The 14883-nt window shown below is 51.4% G+C and overlaps 10 protein-coding genes across 10 annotated transcripts; 5 read left to right on the top strand and 5 right to left on the bottom strand.

Annotated features, from left to right (window-relative positions):
* Positions 1-71: 71 nt before the first annotated feature.
* Positions 72-1365, bottom strand: BCR37DRAFT_33322 (putative fructose-bisphosphate aldolase). Its single transcript, XM_040867092.1, has one exon. It carries the CDS (start codon positions 1237-1239, stop codon positions 340-342), a length of 900 nt encoding a protein of 299 aa, XP_040725197.1. The 5' UTR covers positions 1240-1365; the 3' UTR covers positions 72-339.
* Positions 1366-1507: 142 nt separating this feature from the next.
* BCR37DRAFT_379987 (uncharacterized protein) lies at positions 1508-2587 on the top strand. The gene has a single exon (XM_040869393.1). The coding sequence runs from the start codon at positions 1593-1595 to the stop codon at positions 2532-2534; it is 942 nt and encodes a 313-aa protein (XP_040725196.1). The 5' UTR covers positions 1508-1592; the 3' UTR covers positions 2535-2587.
* On the bottom strand, positions 2583-3384 carry BCR37DRAFT_413750 (uncharacterized protein; the record flags this gene model as incomplete). The annotated part of the gene is made up of 2 exons (XM_040872253.1): positions 2583-3295; positions 3354-3384. The coding sequence occupies 2 exons, from the start codon at positions 3382-3384 to the stop codon at positions 2583-2585; spliced, it is 744 nt and encodes a 247-aa protein (XP_040725195.1).
* Positions 3385-3530: 146 nt separating this feature from the next.
* On the top strand, positions 3531-5495 carry BCR37DRAFT_379985 (DNA topoisomerase). Its single transcript, XM_040869392.1, has 2 exons — positions 3531-4037; positions 4075-5495. The coding sequence occupies exons 1-2, from the start codon at positions 3586-3588 to the stop codon at positions 5462-5464; spliced, it is 1842 nt and encodes a 613-aa protein (XP_040725194.1). The 5' UTR covers positions 3531-3585; the 3' UTR covers positions 5465-5495.
* BCR37DRAFT_379984 (uncharacterized protein) lies at positions 5471-7088 on the bottom strand (the record flags this gene model as incomplete). The annotated part of the gene is made up of 1 exon (XM_040869391.1): positions 5471-7088. A coding segment is annotated over exon 1 (1511 nt), but the record flags the coding sequence as incomplete, so codon positions are not given.
* A 269-nt stretch (positions 7089-7357) lies between these two features.
* Positions 7358-8774, top strand: BCR37DRAFT_29149 (uncharacterized protein). The gene has a single exon (XM_040866867.1). The coding sequence runs from the start codon at positions 7697-7699 to the stop codon at positions 8627-8629; it is 933 nt and encodes a 310-aa protein (XP_040725192.1). The 5' UTR covers positions 7358-7696; the 3' UTR covers positions 8630-8774.
* BCR37DRAFT_29846 (pyridoxal phosphate-dependent transferase) lies at positions 8503-10678 on the top strand. The gene is made up of 2 exons (XM_040866900.1): positions 8503-8793; positions 8833-10678. The coding sequence occupies exons 1-2, from the start codon at positions 8782-8784 to the stop codon at positions 10303-10305; spliced, it is 1485 nt and encodes a 494-aa protein (XP_040725191.1). The 5' UTR covers positions 8503-8781; the 3' UTR covers positions 10306-10678.
* Positions 10309-11211, bottom strand: BCR37DRAFT_402766 (kinase-like domain-containing protein; the record flags this gene model as incomplete). Its single annotated transcript, XM_040871934.1, has 1 exon — positions 10309-11211. One exon carries the CDS (start codon positions 11209-11211, stop codon positions 10309-10311), a length of 903 nt encoding a protein of 300 aa, XP_040725190.1.
* Positions 11212-11985: 774 nt separating this feature from the next.
* On the bottom strand, positions 11986-13525 carry BCR37DRAFT_379981 (ATP-dependent RNA helicase DBP8). Its single transcript, XM_040869390.1, has one exon. It carries the CDS (start codon positions 13505-13507, stop codon positions 12182-12184), a length of 1326 nt encoding a protein of 441 aa, XP_040725189.1. The 5' UTR covers positions 13508-13525; the 3' UTR covers positions 11986-12181.
* Positions 13526-13683: 158 nt separating this feature from the next.
* BCR37DRAFT_387527 (Phox homologous domain-containing protein) lies at positions 13684-14817 on the top strand (the record flags this gene model as incomplete). The annotated part of the gene is made up of 3 exons (XM_040870543.1): positions 13684-13736; positions 13787-13811; positions 13870-14817. 3 exons carry the CDS (start codon positions 13684-13686, stop codon positions 14815-14817), a joined length of 1026 nt encoding a protein of 341 aa, XP_040725188.1.
* Between the last annotated feature and the right edge of the window lie 66 nt (positions 14818-14883).

Below are 14883 nucleotides of genomic sequence, written 5' to 3'. Positions count from 1 at the left end.
TAGGGTTCATGTGGTCAGGAGAGCTCTCACAATTGGATAGCTAGCAAAGAGTCTGAGATCACCTTGATGTGAGTCTGCCTGCATCCTGTTTTTGTAACGATGTGGCAGTGCCTCAAGAAGGCAGAGATAACCCAGATCGTCGATCAATGTCATTCAGCGAGGGCGATATGTTGTTCCCGATGACTCAAAGACCCATATGAAGAGCGAATGGTTGAATGCTCACGCTCAAGTGTCAAGTCTAGTATTGCGTGCCAGGCAAAGAGCACGTTTGAACAAGTGTGGCCATCGACTTGATTATCTGCAATCTGTGAGACACCTCGAGAGCTTGACGAGCGGAGACTACATGAGTTTAGCCTTTCCCGTGCTCTGGAAGATGCGCATGTGCTCGACAATGTCTTGGTAATGGCCATCAATGGCTCCCTCAATCCAAGTCGTCAGACCAATATGCTTGTTTTCTGGTACTGCACCCCATGCCTTTCTGCCCCACTGCATATACCGCTCGCAGATCGTTTTATTGATGTTGACTTTACGTATACCGCCTGCTTTGATGCATTGAACAATGAGCTCATTAGGAAAGTCACTGAAACCATGCAGCACAAGGTGAACGTCTTCTGGACATGCTTCACGGATCTGCTGAAGTCGGTCTAGCTGCAAGACGCTGCCAGGACCTGCTCTAGGATACGCGCCGTGCATGTTACCAAATGCTGGAGCGAGGTAATCAACTCGCGTCTCAGCAATGAATCGCACTGCGTCTTGGGGATCTGTCAAAAGACCATCCATATCCGGTGCATCCACACCATCCTCTGCACCATCAATACGGCCCATCTCCGCTTCCACAGTGATGCCCATTGCATGCGCTCTCTCCGTCAGCTCTTTTGTCTTTTGTGCATTTTCAGCAGGCTCGTAGTGGGACATGTCAACCATGACACTGTCGAACCCTAGATCCATAGCAAGCTTGCAATCTTCGTAGTCTTGGCAGTGGTCAATGTGCACGGCGATATTGGGTTCGGTGGAGGCAGCAAGGACTGCAATCTTGGCAATCAAGTGGTGTTCTGCTGCATGCAAGGCCCATGGAAAGACCTGAATGATAGCAGGCGACTGTTCGGCCTTGGCAGCTTTCACCGTCGCGAGAATGGATTCGACCGTGTAGCAATTGACGGCAGGAACAGCGTAGTTGTGTTGCTTGGCATGATTGAGGATACGCTTCGTCTTGTTTTGCGAGAGATCAGGACGGACCATTTCTTAGCTTGTAGAAGAGGAGAGGATGAGCCTCAGCTGTAAATGAGCCTTTGCCCCTCTTATACCAGACTGGGGACCCCATCTTTTTGTCTCTTTGGTCGTGGATGTCGCTGCTTCTATCCCACCCTGGTCGCATCCCGCCTGAAATAGCACAGTCACAAATATTGGCGATTTTCTTGATCAAAAGGAGGGCAACCAGTAGTAAGAGACTGTCTGGTATATGGTGAAAGCCAGTACTCGATCCAGTCCTCATGGCAGAGGTTTGTTGTCGAGCACTTAGATTCACCCCGCACTCACTCTATCAACGACATCCTCAACCACTCCACTTCCATCGTTTGTCCTGTATCGCAGCCATGGGCAGTGCACAGTCTTCCTCCTCTGCTGGCCTGATACAAAGCCCACCCGACAAGCAAGCTGCCAAAGTGGCCCCCTTCCTTCGTGCAAACCACAAGTTCTCTATAGTCCAAGCTCATGATAAGCCCAATGCATCTTCTCAGCAACTGACGGCTGCTGCATTCCTGGCAGTCGAGCCAGTCTCGCTTCTCTTTGATCTCTGGGATTTACTCTCACAACAAGCTACCATTGAAGTGCGAGACAATGAAGAGATGGACGAGATTGTTACGACTTCTTGGCAAGATTACCTCGGTGTACTCGACCGTTCTGATGCCTACGTCAATTTCTTCGATGACGAAGTCGTGCGCTACCTCTACGAGACGGAACAGACTGTCAAAGCATATCTGGCAGAATCACAGATCCAGGCAGGGTTGCTTGCACAAAATGGGTGGCCCTTACGTCAGATTGCTGCTGGAATTGAAATGCGCTCACAAGAAGTCGTTACGGAAGGACTGGCGGGGACATGTGCATTTTACAGCGTGGATCTGATTGATGTCATGCACAAGAAACCCGTCAAAATTGAGCCGGACACAGTGCCCACCTCCTTGGATGGCGTCCGAGCTGCTCGTGATATGGTCATCCAGCAAGCCATGTCTCGGCCGGAGCATTGTAATCATGCAGTCCTGCAGGAGCTTGTTAATCTCAACAGTGTTGGGGTCCTTTGGCGCTTCTTGCCAGCGGCAGATGCCACTCGTCTGTGGAAAGCAGTTCTCTATCGTCTCGGGCAAGCTCAGAGGTCGGCTAGCACCACCTCTACGGGAGATGCATCAGCCAAAAACTGGCAAGAGATTGTCCACATTGCCCTCACGAAAAAGCCTGAGCTGCTCGACACATTAAGACTACTGAAGGAGCACGAACAGTACGACCCAGACTCTCTCATTGCATCACGGTTGCTCGACTAGATTAGTTGTGGAATGAATTTTTGTATCCTGTATCTAAGACGATGCCATCTAAGCCTTCGCAATGAGTCGCTCAACATCAGCGATGCTCTGCTGCAAAATCTGCTGCTGCACCTTCGGGTTGGTGATTTCCTTTTGAATCTTGGCAATCACGCTCTCAGCGAGCTCCTTCTGCTCCCGCTGCCTGACGCCTGCCTCGTAACGCACCCAAGAGTCCAGCACGGTCTTGGCCTCTGTAGCGAAAGCAACACGCTGCTGCAACTCGAATGCCTTGGCCTCCAACTCTGCCGTTTCCTTGGAGATGGCAAACAGGGACTTGGTAATTCCAACAACATCCTTCATCTCGCTGACACTGTCGATGCGTTGCTGAACAGCTGCAGTGTGGTCTGCACGAGCACTGTTGAGGAGATCACGCATGCGGCCGATATGGCCCTCTGCCCACTCATTGTAAGGACCGCCACCAGCCTTGACAATGACGGCGAGAATACCAATGAAAGCAGCCAAGACGGTTGTCTCCTCATTGACGACGTAAATCTCCTTGGAAATAGCAATCGCCGAGAGAGCGGCACCGGCAGTCAAAATACCAGTTTTGGAGAGGATGGAGTTTCCGGGGAGTGCATCGATGATAGAAGCAGCCTTCTTGCTCGGCTCAACGCGTGTAGAGTTGTAACGGACGGCAACACTGGTGGTTAGCAAGAAGATCGTCGTTCTCGAGCATGCATACGGAGCGATGGCTCGAGGTGCGGCACGGCTAGCCTGGAGACCTGCGGATGAGTTAGTCACTTGTGTTGAGATAGTTGCAAGGAGCATCAAAATACATACCGGCTGATCTGGCGATTCGAAGAGCACTCATACTGAAACTGGCAGCCGAATGAGGGAGGTCTGCTTTCTGCTCGTCGTCGTTTGTATGCGAACTGCTCCGGCGTCTGGGGTTAGGGCACATATTAGGGTACGGGGCTTCAGATGGAAAGTTTGAAGAACGCGACACAGTGACCACAACCTTGACCCACGTACTTTGCTCCCTCCTGTCTAGCTACCTCCATGTGCCCAAGCTATGAAAGTGCTCTGTGTCGCAGAGAAACCCTCCATTGCTAAAGCTATTGCTGGTATTCTCGGTGATCAATTTGTCACGCGTCAAACAGGCAATCAATACATCAAAAACTATGATACGCGCTTCCAAAGTCAACGCTGGGGTGACTGTAATATGACCATCACGAGCGTCGTCGGACACATCACTGAAACTGATTTTCCGGAGTCACATCGTCCATGGAATAGCTGCTCGCCCGATGCATTGTTTGACGTGCCCATCAGAACCCTGCCTCGTGATGCTGTGCGGCCTATTCATGCAAACCTTGCTACAGAAGCGAGACACGCACAGATCCTTTTTATTTGGACCGATTGCGATCGTGAAGGGGAGTATATTGGCTGGGAAGTGCTCATGGCTGCTCGGAAGGGTAATGCCAATATCGATGTCAAACGAGCAAACTTTAATAACCTCGAACGAGCGTATGTTCCCTGTGAGATATTGCAATGCTGACAACAGGCACATCATTCAGGCAGCATTGAATCCTGGTTTGCTTGACATGAATCAAGTCAATGCCGTCGCTGCACGAATGGAACTAGACCTTCGCACAGGCGCCGCTTTCACACGTTTGCAGACGACACAACTGCAGAGCATCCATCCATTATTGGAAAAAGTCATACTATCTTATGGATCTTGTCAGTTCCCTACGCTTGGCTTCATTGTTGATCGATGGCGCAAAGTGACCAACTTTCGTCCTGAACAGTACTGGGCCATCAAGGTGACGTTGAGTCGCGACAATATTGACGTTGCATTTCGATGGCAGCGCTCAGTCCTTTACGATCGCCTCGCCGTGGTCGTCCTGTTTCAGCAAGTGCTTGAAGGGCAACGCGCACGTATTGCATCTGTCCAGCAAAAGCCAAAATCCAAATGGCGACCATTGCCACTCACGACCGTGGAGATGCAAAAGCAAGGAACACGCTTCTTACATCTCTCTGCGCATCAAATCATGGACCACGCTGAAAAACTCTATCAAAAGGGATTCGTCAGCTATCCACGTACAGAGACTGATCAATTTGATCCAGGAATGGATTTACGTACTCTGGTTGCCAAGCAAACAACAGACGAGGCATGGGGCGAGTATGCACGAGGATTGCTAGAAGGTGGCAGATTTCGACAACCGAGAGCAGGTCCGCACAATGATAAAGCACATCCTCCCATTCATCCAATCGCGCATGTCACGCGTGGTGCATGTGCGTCCATGGAAGAACACAAAGTCTATACACTGATTACACGTCGTTTCCTCGCTGCATGTTCGGAAGATGCAAAAGGGTCTCAATCGACTGTGGATATTGAAATGGGTGGAGAACGCTTTTCAGCGAGTGGATTGACGGTGCTTGAACGCAACTACTTGGACGTCTACCCTTACGACCGCTGGGAGTCTTCAGCGCAGCTACCTGCCTTTCGACAAGGCGAGCTGGTGGAGCCAAAGAGTGTTGAAATGACAAACGATAAGACGACGCGCCCAAGTTTTCTTAGTGAGCCGGAACTCATTGGCTTGATGGATGCAAATGGTATTGGTACGGACGCAACCATGGCTGCTCACATTGAAAAGGTCCTGGAACGGCAATACACCTTGAAGGAAGCAAATGGCGGGACCCCTCAATTCATTCCAACGACCTTGGGTATTGCTCTGGTAGAAGGCTTTGATGCAATGGGCTTCGAAGAATCACTCACAAAACCACAACTCAGAAAAGAAACTGAACGACAACTCGCCATGATTCATCGGGGGGAAGCGAATAAAGCAGATGTACTTGCAACACTGACTGATCAGTATCGGATGGCTTTTCTGCGCGTCAAGGGGAATATACAAGTTCTGAAACAGGCGGTCCTTCGAGAATTACCAAGATAGCATGAGCATAGCAATGTTTTTTTTTCTACAAGATTACTTCATCTTAATGTCCCGGAGGAGGAGGCTGATTGTACTGCGAACCAGGAGGCGGTGGAGGTGGCAGGGTGACACCTGGAGGCGGTGGCAGTGATGAGACGCCTGGCGGTGCGCCGTATGCATCGATTCCCGGAGGAGCACCGAAGCCAGGCGCACCACTATACCCAGGTGCAGATGGTGGTGGTGGCATACTTCCATATCCAGGAGCTGCAGGCCTCGAAGCAGACGCCTGTTGTCCTCCTTGTTGCTCCCAAGGTGCTGCAGAGCCACTACTGCCTTGTCCCGGACGATCCCAAGGAGCAGCACCACCACTTGCGCCTGGTGGGCCGGACATGATTTGTCGTTGAGGACCCCGCGACCATTGGCTTCACCGAGCTCATTCATGAGTGTTGCGTATTCTTGATCTTGACGACTTGCTCCACCGAGTGGTGCACCATTCGAGCCAGACCCCTGACGACAATCGCGAGCCATGTGACCTGCGTTGCCACAGAGTCGACACACGATGTTGGCGGTATAGTTGTTGCGCTGTGGGCAGTCGTAGCGACGATGTCCAATTTCACCACAGTTCTGACACATTTGGTTTTCATCGTCTCGCAAGGTTCCGTTGAGGGAGGCCAGCTCACGCAGCTGGTTCTTCTTGAGGGTGTTGAGATTTTCTGGTGTTGAGGCAGCTGTGCCAATCACTTCTTCGACAAGCTTGACTGCAGCGACAATCTTGTCTTCATTGTCAGCCGTGATGAGAACATGCAAGTCTTCTTCTTGTGCTTGACTCGTTGCTGGATCATTGCGACCTTTTCCTACCTTGACGGAGCCTTTTCCGCGGATGGCAATTTTGGCACCAGACTTGGACTCCATCGTTTTGAGTGTATTACCTCGAGGACCGATGAGGAGTCCGATAAAGTTGATTTCAGGATACTGCGCAACAGGTACGTAGATTTTCTCCGTGGTCCTTGTTGGACGTCGGTAGTCTGGCGGTGGCTTGAAGTCAGGAATCGTCTTGAGTGCTTTCTCAACAAGACCATGCCGCTCATCCTCGAGACGCTTACGATACCGTGTTTCTGCCGTGTTGACACGCCTGCCAAATGTGTCATACGTAGGCGGTGGTGAGGGACTACGACGAGACTCATCCGGAGCCACATCATTGACGCGCAATTTGTGCGTGATCTCTTCTAGTCTGACATGCAATGCATACGCTTCCAATTGCTCCATTGTCATGGGCGAGGTAATGGCTGTTGTTAAGCCAGTGACACCTTTGCCGCCTTTGTCTGCATCGTCCCAACGAATCTTGCGTTTATGGGCACTTGGTCGGGAAGGCGGGGGTGCAGGGTATCCATGTCCTGAGCCCGAGCCTGAGCCTAAGCCTGATCCGGTACCGTAGCCAGCGATGGAGCTGTAGCCTGAGCCTGAGGGTTGAGGTGGTGGGGGCGGTGGTTGGAAGGAGCCTGGTCCATCGCGTTCTGCAAGCCTGTTACGTGCGAGGGGGACGTTGTTGGTGCCTGACTGCTGCCTGTTGTACATGCTGGCAGGCTAGTAAGACAGAAGTACCAGGTCAAGCTGTAGCAGGACTTGGTCAAGTAGTCAAGATTCTTCAGTCGGCCAAATCTTAGAACTACAGCGACAAGACAGTCAAGTCAAGAGCCAAGACACCCTCAGCTCCTACAACCAGCAGCATGGCATCCGGCTACGGCATCAAGGGCGGACAAGGCAGGTGCTTTCCTCAGTGGCAAGACTTCCTCGCCTGCTATGGTATGTTGCTTCCTCATCCCTCTTGCGCACATCCACTGACACTGTACAGCGCAAGCCGATGAGCTCAAGGAATGTGTGCTACCCAAGGCCGACTACATGGAGTGTCTGCATCACGCGAAAGAGGCGAGTCTTCCTCTCAGTACGCCAGGGCATCCGCTAACCAGCAGATCCGGCGGACACAGCAGATCAAGGGTGAGATGATGCGCCAAGAACATCTCCAAGGCATCACGCCAAAGACACAAAAGGAGATGATGGGAGAAGTACCACGGCTGAATATCGTCAAGTAGACTCTGATACAGCTCAAATAACAACAGAGGTTTCACCAACTCTGCCACTGGCATGCTCTGAAACAGTGACCCCAGCTGACCCTTGACTCTGCCGACTGCTTGAAACTTGCTGCCTATCGACTCTTCTTCTTCGGCAATGCTTTTGTATCCTCTTAACCACTAGATGTACTTATACTCTATCCTATCAGTTGTCTCGCTAGCATGCGCACAACGGCCACAGTCAGCGCGAGCAGGCATCTCTCCTCCTCGACCAGGCGCAACAGCTCCCGATGGCAGTCTCATTATCGACAATACCGTGCTCGTCGATGGTCTACGACTCCGCTATAAACTCTCCGTCCCACCCAGTCTCCTCGTTGGCGGTGCTAGCGCAGACCCAGCAGCAAGACCACTCGGTCTAAATGTCCTTCTGCATGGTGATGGTGGTGCATCCTTTGAGGATTTCCCACACGCAGGCGTACGTGCTGGTCTGCTGGGCTGCGTCGTGCTTGCTCCCAACGACGCATTGCTATGGGGAGGGCAATCAACGCGTGCCACACAACGCCCTGATGGCGTTGCGCATGCTGCTGCTGTGAATACCTTGATTCGCTCGGTGCTTCCGAACATTGCTCGTTTTGATCCTGAGCAAGTGTGGTTTACTGGTGTTTCTGGTGGATCGTTGCTCCTCTCTGGGTTCTTTGCACCAGCCTTCATGGCGGCTTACAAGACAGGTATCATGTTTCTCTGTGGCGGTCTTGCACCACCTGCACGACGTGTGACAAGTACGCTGGATACTGCCACGTTGAGCAAGATACGACTACACTGGCAGTCCTCGCAGAATGAGCTCGTCTCTCTGAAGACGCAGATTCCAGGGGCCATTCGATTTTTTGAGGATGCAGCACGTACTGCTGGCGTCGATCAAGGGGTGTTGGATAAATTGCAGACGGTGGATGCCACACCAACAGGGAGCCATTGTGCATTTGATAATCGTGGGTTCAATAGTGGCATTGCCAAGATGATGGAGGAGGAGACGTGGTCGCGGATCATGTTTCGCTCGGAGACGGCTGCCTCTGTGGGTGTGACGGGACGCGAGGATCCGTTCAGGCGGCAGCAGAGGTAAGGACTGCTACTAAGACTACTAAGGAGAGGACTCAGAGAAGTATATCTCATCCATCTGATCGCATATGAGGCGACATCAGATTAGATCTACTGCTACACGACCTCGAGGCACACTTGGACAGGTTAGAGGTACGTGTATTCTTATTCGCCTGGATGGACGCAGAAGTATGAATGCATCGCCATCATTTCCTCGACTGACAACAGACCTTTCGCAAGGCCGGCTATGCAGCCATCGATCGAATCATCGAATACCACCAGACCCTCGGGCAAGTACCGCCCGCAGATGTACAGATGCAAGCGCCCTCATCAGCAAACGATGCATCTCTCAAGCATCTCACCTCCAAAGTCGTCTCACAAGTGGAACCTGGCTACCTCGGCCAACTCATACCGAGCGTTGTCTCTGAATTACCGGTACCGTTCGCCCAGCTACAGCAACAGCTCGAGCAAGCCATCATGCCAGGCATCACACACTGGCAATCACCTAATTTTATGGCCTATTTCCCTGCTCAATCATCCTTCCCGGCCATTTTGGGAGATATGTACTCGGATATGCTCACATGTGCGGCGTTCAATTGGCAGGCATCTCCTGCTGTGACGGAGCTCGAAACCATTGCCTTGGATGCCCTTGGAAAAGCTATGGGTTTGGATGAAGGATATCTATCTGCCGGCAAAGGTGGTGGTGTTCTCTTTGGCACAGCATCCGAAGCGGTTCTCACAATGATGATTGCTGCACGAGATCGATATCTGCGTCGTCGGCCTGAGATTAAGGTGGATCAGCTCGTTGTCTTGATCACAGATCAGACACACTCCGGTGTAGAGAAGGCTGCCATGTTGCTCGGCCTGACATGCAGAAAACTCAAAACTCACAAAAAGGATGCTTTCGGACTTATTGGCAGTACACTTGAGCAAGAACTTGCCCAGCTCCAGAAGCAAGGCCTGTACGCATGTTTCTTGTGCCTGACGCTTGGTACAACGGCAACATGCGCTGCTGATGACTTTGCTAGCTTGACACCCATTATTGAACAACATCACGATCTCTGGACTCACTTGGATTGTGCCTATGCCGGTGCTGTACTCATTTGTCCGGAATACCAACACTACCTCAAATACACCACCCAGTACGATTCAATCGAGTACAACAACCATAAATGGGGGTTAGTCAATTTCGATTGTTCATCGTTGTGGACGCGTGACAGAGCCGCTTTGATTGCAGCTATGGACATCACGCCTGCTTACCTACGCAACCCACACAGCGAGTCAGGGCGTGTGTTGGAGTATAGAAACTGGGGTATCCCACTCGGTCGACGATTCAGATCATTAAAGTTGTGGTTTGTTCTACAGACGTATGGCTTGGAAGGCATGCGCCAGATGATTCGCAATCACATCGCCTATGCAGAGACATTTGCAAATCTTGTGCGTAAAGATGAGCACATGCAGTTGTTTGTTGAGCCGAAATTTGCATTGACCGTCCTGTCCTTTAGAGATGGTGAAGAGATGACCAGAGCCGTGTATGAGCGCATCAACAAGGACGGCACGCTCTTCCTGACGAGTAGTGTCGTGGATGGCACCTATGTCATCAGAGTGGTTGGTTGTACGACACAAGTCACTGAAGCACATTTGATCGGTGCATACCGGGTCTTGGCAGAGACTTATCGCCAAGTCAAAGCCGAACACTGAAATTTAATGCCATACTTCATAGATCCAACGCGCCATGTCTACTCTCTTTGCCATGATACCCGTGACCCAGGGATGTTCAAGCATCTCTCTTGGACTCGGTCGATTTTGTCGATTGCGTTCAAGGCAGACCTTGAGGAAATGTCTGAATGGACGAGACCATTTCACGCCAACGTCTGGTTCGTCCAGCAATGTCGGCGGTTCAGCAGAAACAATGACGCTGAGAAGCTCAATAGGCATGAGCTGTGCCCCATCATCCTGCATAAAAGGAAACTTGTTGGTCGCCACCTCCATTAATGTCAAGCCAAGCGACCAAATGTCAGAGGTCACTGTATATGGCTGGCCTTGGATACGCTCAGGTGCCATGTAGTAAGACGTGCCAGTAAATGTACCAGCCAATGAATTGACCAACTCGCCTGATACGCCAAAATCGCATAGCTTGACGCCTCCTTCGAGTGTCAGGAGGATATTGCTTGGCTTGATGTCGCGATGGATGATCTTGCGTGAGTGCAGGTATGTGAGTCCTTGCAACACACCATGCGCAACACGCCCTAGCACGCGTTCCCCCGTCCGTCCACCTCTGCGCTTGACTTGCTTGTATAAGCTATCCAAACTTCCACCTTCACAAAACTCCATGGCAATATTGATGACCCCTTGTTTTTCATCCAAGTACGCACCATAATACTCTGCAATATGTGGCGAGTCAACCGAGCGGTTGATGGACAACTCGCGCAGGATTTGACGTTGAATGACTGGATCTGGATCAGCGGGAATACTCTTCAACGCGAAAATGGTTGGGATACGAGCAAGTTTGCATCGTGTCACGGCACCACCTGTTCCCTCGCCAAGTCTGCCGAGTACTTGTACTTCACCGCGCGCAAACGCTTGTCGCCAACAGTCTTCATCCATCTCACCGAGTGTCTCCGGTGGATGGGTCGTATCGCTTTGACCAGGTGATAATGCCTTTTGTGAGGGATCACTCTCTGCCGTTCCCAGCACACGTCGTAAGTCAGCATTGAAGGATTGCGATGAAGAATGCGCAGAAGGAACAGTCAGGAGCGGTGTTGAAAGGGACGCATCCCGTGAGAGCGCCAGATCTGTATTGATAGCCAGACGACTTGATCCTGTTGCTGCAGACTTGGCTGTGGAGCCTGCATCTGGATCAGTGATTTGTAGAGTTTGTAGAGACGGTAATGACAAGTCTTGCGCACTGGACGCTGCATCACGCGACGCGGGGATGGCAAGGGACGGTAGACTCGGGGTCTGTCGTTTAGGCGTACCTGAGCGCCCTGGCGGCCTGAAGTTGAATGTCAGCTTCATTTCGTCTTGAAGACACTGGCGTCAATGGGATAGAAAGGACTTACTTGAGGGAAGGAAACATTGCCCTTGTATCGAATGCTCTCTCCGAGCTCTCTGTCGCTTTGTATGTTCCCGGGGTTTGTTGTTTTGCCTAGCAAATGAGCGGCAAATGATGCGTCTTGGCAGCACGGGGGCTGCTGTAGCACCCTGAGGAACAGGAGGTTTGCGAAGATGCTGGCTCTGGCCTTGTGAAGGCTGTGATGGAGCTGGGTCAGAGGGCCGAGAGCCTCATTGAGCAGGCCAGCGCTCGTAGATGCGCTTCTGGTGCGGGTGCCGTCTGTCGCGTCGTTTGAATTGCGTCGTTGCTCTTTATTGACCACAATCAGTAGAACAGCTGCAGAATTGCTGACTCGTGTGCAGGGAGAGTGCTTGGCTCGTGCTGGAGAGATCGATGTCCTTCCAAGACTCAGTCTTCTCCAATCAGTCATATCTGATATCAACCTCAGAACCATCAAGGTGATTTCAAATTCCACTGTATGCTTCAGGGGTCAAGAGTCAAATACAAAACCTGTATGCTCGTCTACTTTGCACTCCGGATTTTACGCTCATACGGCCCACGACTTGCCTTGACGACGCCATGCTTCTTCCGCCTCTCCTCCTTCCGCTCCCCGAAATTCTCATCCGTCAACGCCAACTGTGCCTCTCGCTTCGCCGTACTGACTTGTGACAAGTTTTCAAGGACGCGTGATTCTTTACATCCCTCATACGCCTGCATCTTGCTGCGAACACGCTCTTCTATCGCATGCACGAGTTCGACGTCATGTTCACCAATCAACGAAATACTCTCTCCATGTCGACCCGCTCTCGCTGTTCGACCTACACGATGGATATAGTCGTCTGGATCTCTGGGTAGATCGTAATTGATCACCATCTCCACCTGAGGAATATCCAGACCACGACTCGCAACATCGGTCGCAATGAGGATCTTGGCTGCTTCTGCACGAAACCGACCTAATGAGTCGATCCGATCGCGTTGTGCCATATCTGAATGGAGTGCCGTGACACGGTGTTCAAGCGCACGTAGCATCCGTCTTAGCAATTCAGCAGTGCGCGTCCGATTCACAAAGATGATGGCTGATTTTCCCTCGTTCTGTGGGAGTGCCAGGAGGTCTTGCAGGTAGGCTTCTCTGACTTGTGTCGGGATGAAGAGGTAGCGTTGATCTAAGGTTGCCGGGACTGCAGAGAGACTTCCTTCGCCTTCTACCTCATGCAAGAATGGAGCAGGTTTACCATCTTTTGCAGGCTGTTGGCTGAGTGTACGAATCGCATCCGTCACCGTTGCCGTGAAGAGTAATGTTTGTCTATCCTTGGGTAATAGTGAGAGACAATCCTCCAAGGCTTCAGCAAAACTCGGACTGAGCAGACGGTCTGCTTCATCGAGAACAAGATACTTGCATTTCCGCAATCCACCGACCGTTTCATCGCCATTACTGCGAATGATATCAGCAAGTCTGCCAGGTGTTGCAATCACGATATGCGGTCTTTTCGAGAGTGCTTGCGTTTGTTCAAGCATATCCAAACCCCCCACCACCGTCGCAAACTTGAGATCCATTGACGCACCCAGTGCTGCAAATTGGTCGGAGATTTGGATTGCCAATTCTCGAGTTGGCGTGAGGATGAGGGCAAAGATGCCAAAGGGGTCTTGCGACCATTCTTGCAGGATGGGCAGTGCAAAAGCAGCTGTCTTACCGGATCCTGTACGAGCGCCACCGATACAATCACGACCGTCGAGGATGGCTGGGATACAGGCTTGTTGAATGGCTGAAGGCCGTGTGATGCTGAGGGATTGCAGTGCGTCGATTAACCATGTTGAGAGTCCAAGCTCTTGGAAGGAGGTAGCGGGCATCTTGACCCTTGCGTGTAGATGTATAAAGTAGCTTCTCCTCTGCTGCCAGCCTCTAGCTTGCGTGTCGCCTTTTGTGTGTAGCTTGGTTGGGTGTCTTGTTGCCCAAATCTTTTTTTCGACGACAAAAACATCAACGAAGCAGGGTCAGGACTCAGAAGCAGCCAGACAACCAGCCCATGGCAGCCATCTCTGCGCTCACAGTCCCATCCACCCTCAATCTCTCTCTCCCGTATGCGCATCCATTAACAAGTCATGTGCGACATTGCTGACGTACCGCAGGAAACCTCATACGACCTACCAGATCGTACGTCATTCTTGACTCTCTTACTCTCTCTATTGCTGAACTGACGCGACATGGACAGCAAGTCTCGCTAGTAGGATCGCTACAATCCTACCAAGTCTCGCGCAGATTTTCGCAATTCGTCGAGTTGGATAGAGAAATCACAGATGTCACAGGTCTTAAAGCGCCCATCCCGCTACCACCAAAGACACTCTTCAGTCGTCCAGATGTAGCGCAACGACAAAAAGCACTGGAGCAGTATCTATGTGGATTACTTTCCCATCCATCTTTATGCGCCTGTCTACCACTTCTCCACTTTCTAGACATCTCTAGCGTATCGACAGAGACAAACAAGCATGCATCAGCAGTTGCCGGCGCAGTCAGTGGAGGCGACTACTATGACCTTCTTCGCACCGCAAAACTCGCATTACAACGCGCAAAACAAGCACTGGCAACCGTCTCCTCCTCAACATACCCAAGTGATCGTGCAGCCTTCCACACGACACTCCAAACAGCTGATCGGTGTCTTGCACAACTTGAACGGTGCATTGAGCATGAACGAGAGGTGTTGCAGGATGTGGAGGTGTTGAAGCGACGGGATGTGGTGGATGCGCTGTTTCGTGATTTGGCAGCACTCAAGGCATCAGGTCTACATCTCCGTGCGGGTGGTGGTGGGCCAAGTCATACGCAACCTTCACCATTCGCTATCACTGGACAGGGAAAGCAAGGTGCGAGTGGTGGTGGTGGTGGTCGACGGTTAGGTCAAGCACCACAAGAAACAGAACGGACCGTTGGACAATCGAATGCTGCCTTGTTACAATCACAAACACAAGTCATGGCAGATCAAGAGACACAACTTGCTGGATTACTACCGTTGCTGCAACGACAAAGGGAGCTTGGCTTGGTGATTGGGAAGGAGCTGGATGATCAGAATGCAGCACTGGATGAGCTTGCTGATGCCACGGATCAAGTGGGTGGTAAGATTGCGAGGGGGAAGAAGCAGATTACCAAAATCACTGGCAAGAAGTGAACTGTTTTGTGGTCTCTTAGGTTGTACATCGGAAAGCATCAAGCATTGGCATTGAACACGATGAAA

Source organism: Protomyces lactucae-debilis (assembly GCF_002105105.1).
Source record: "Protomyces lactucae-debilis strain 12-1054 chromosome Unknown BCR37scaffold_10, whole genome shotgun sequence".
Lineage (NCBI taxonomy): Eukaryota > Fungi > Ascomycota > Taphrinomycetes > Taphrinales > Protomycetaceae > Protomyces > Protomyces lactucae-debilis.
This window is presented reverse-complemented; position numbering and strand designations above follow the sequence as displayed.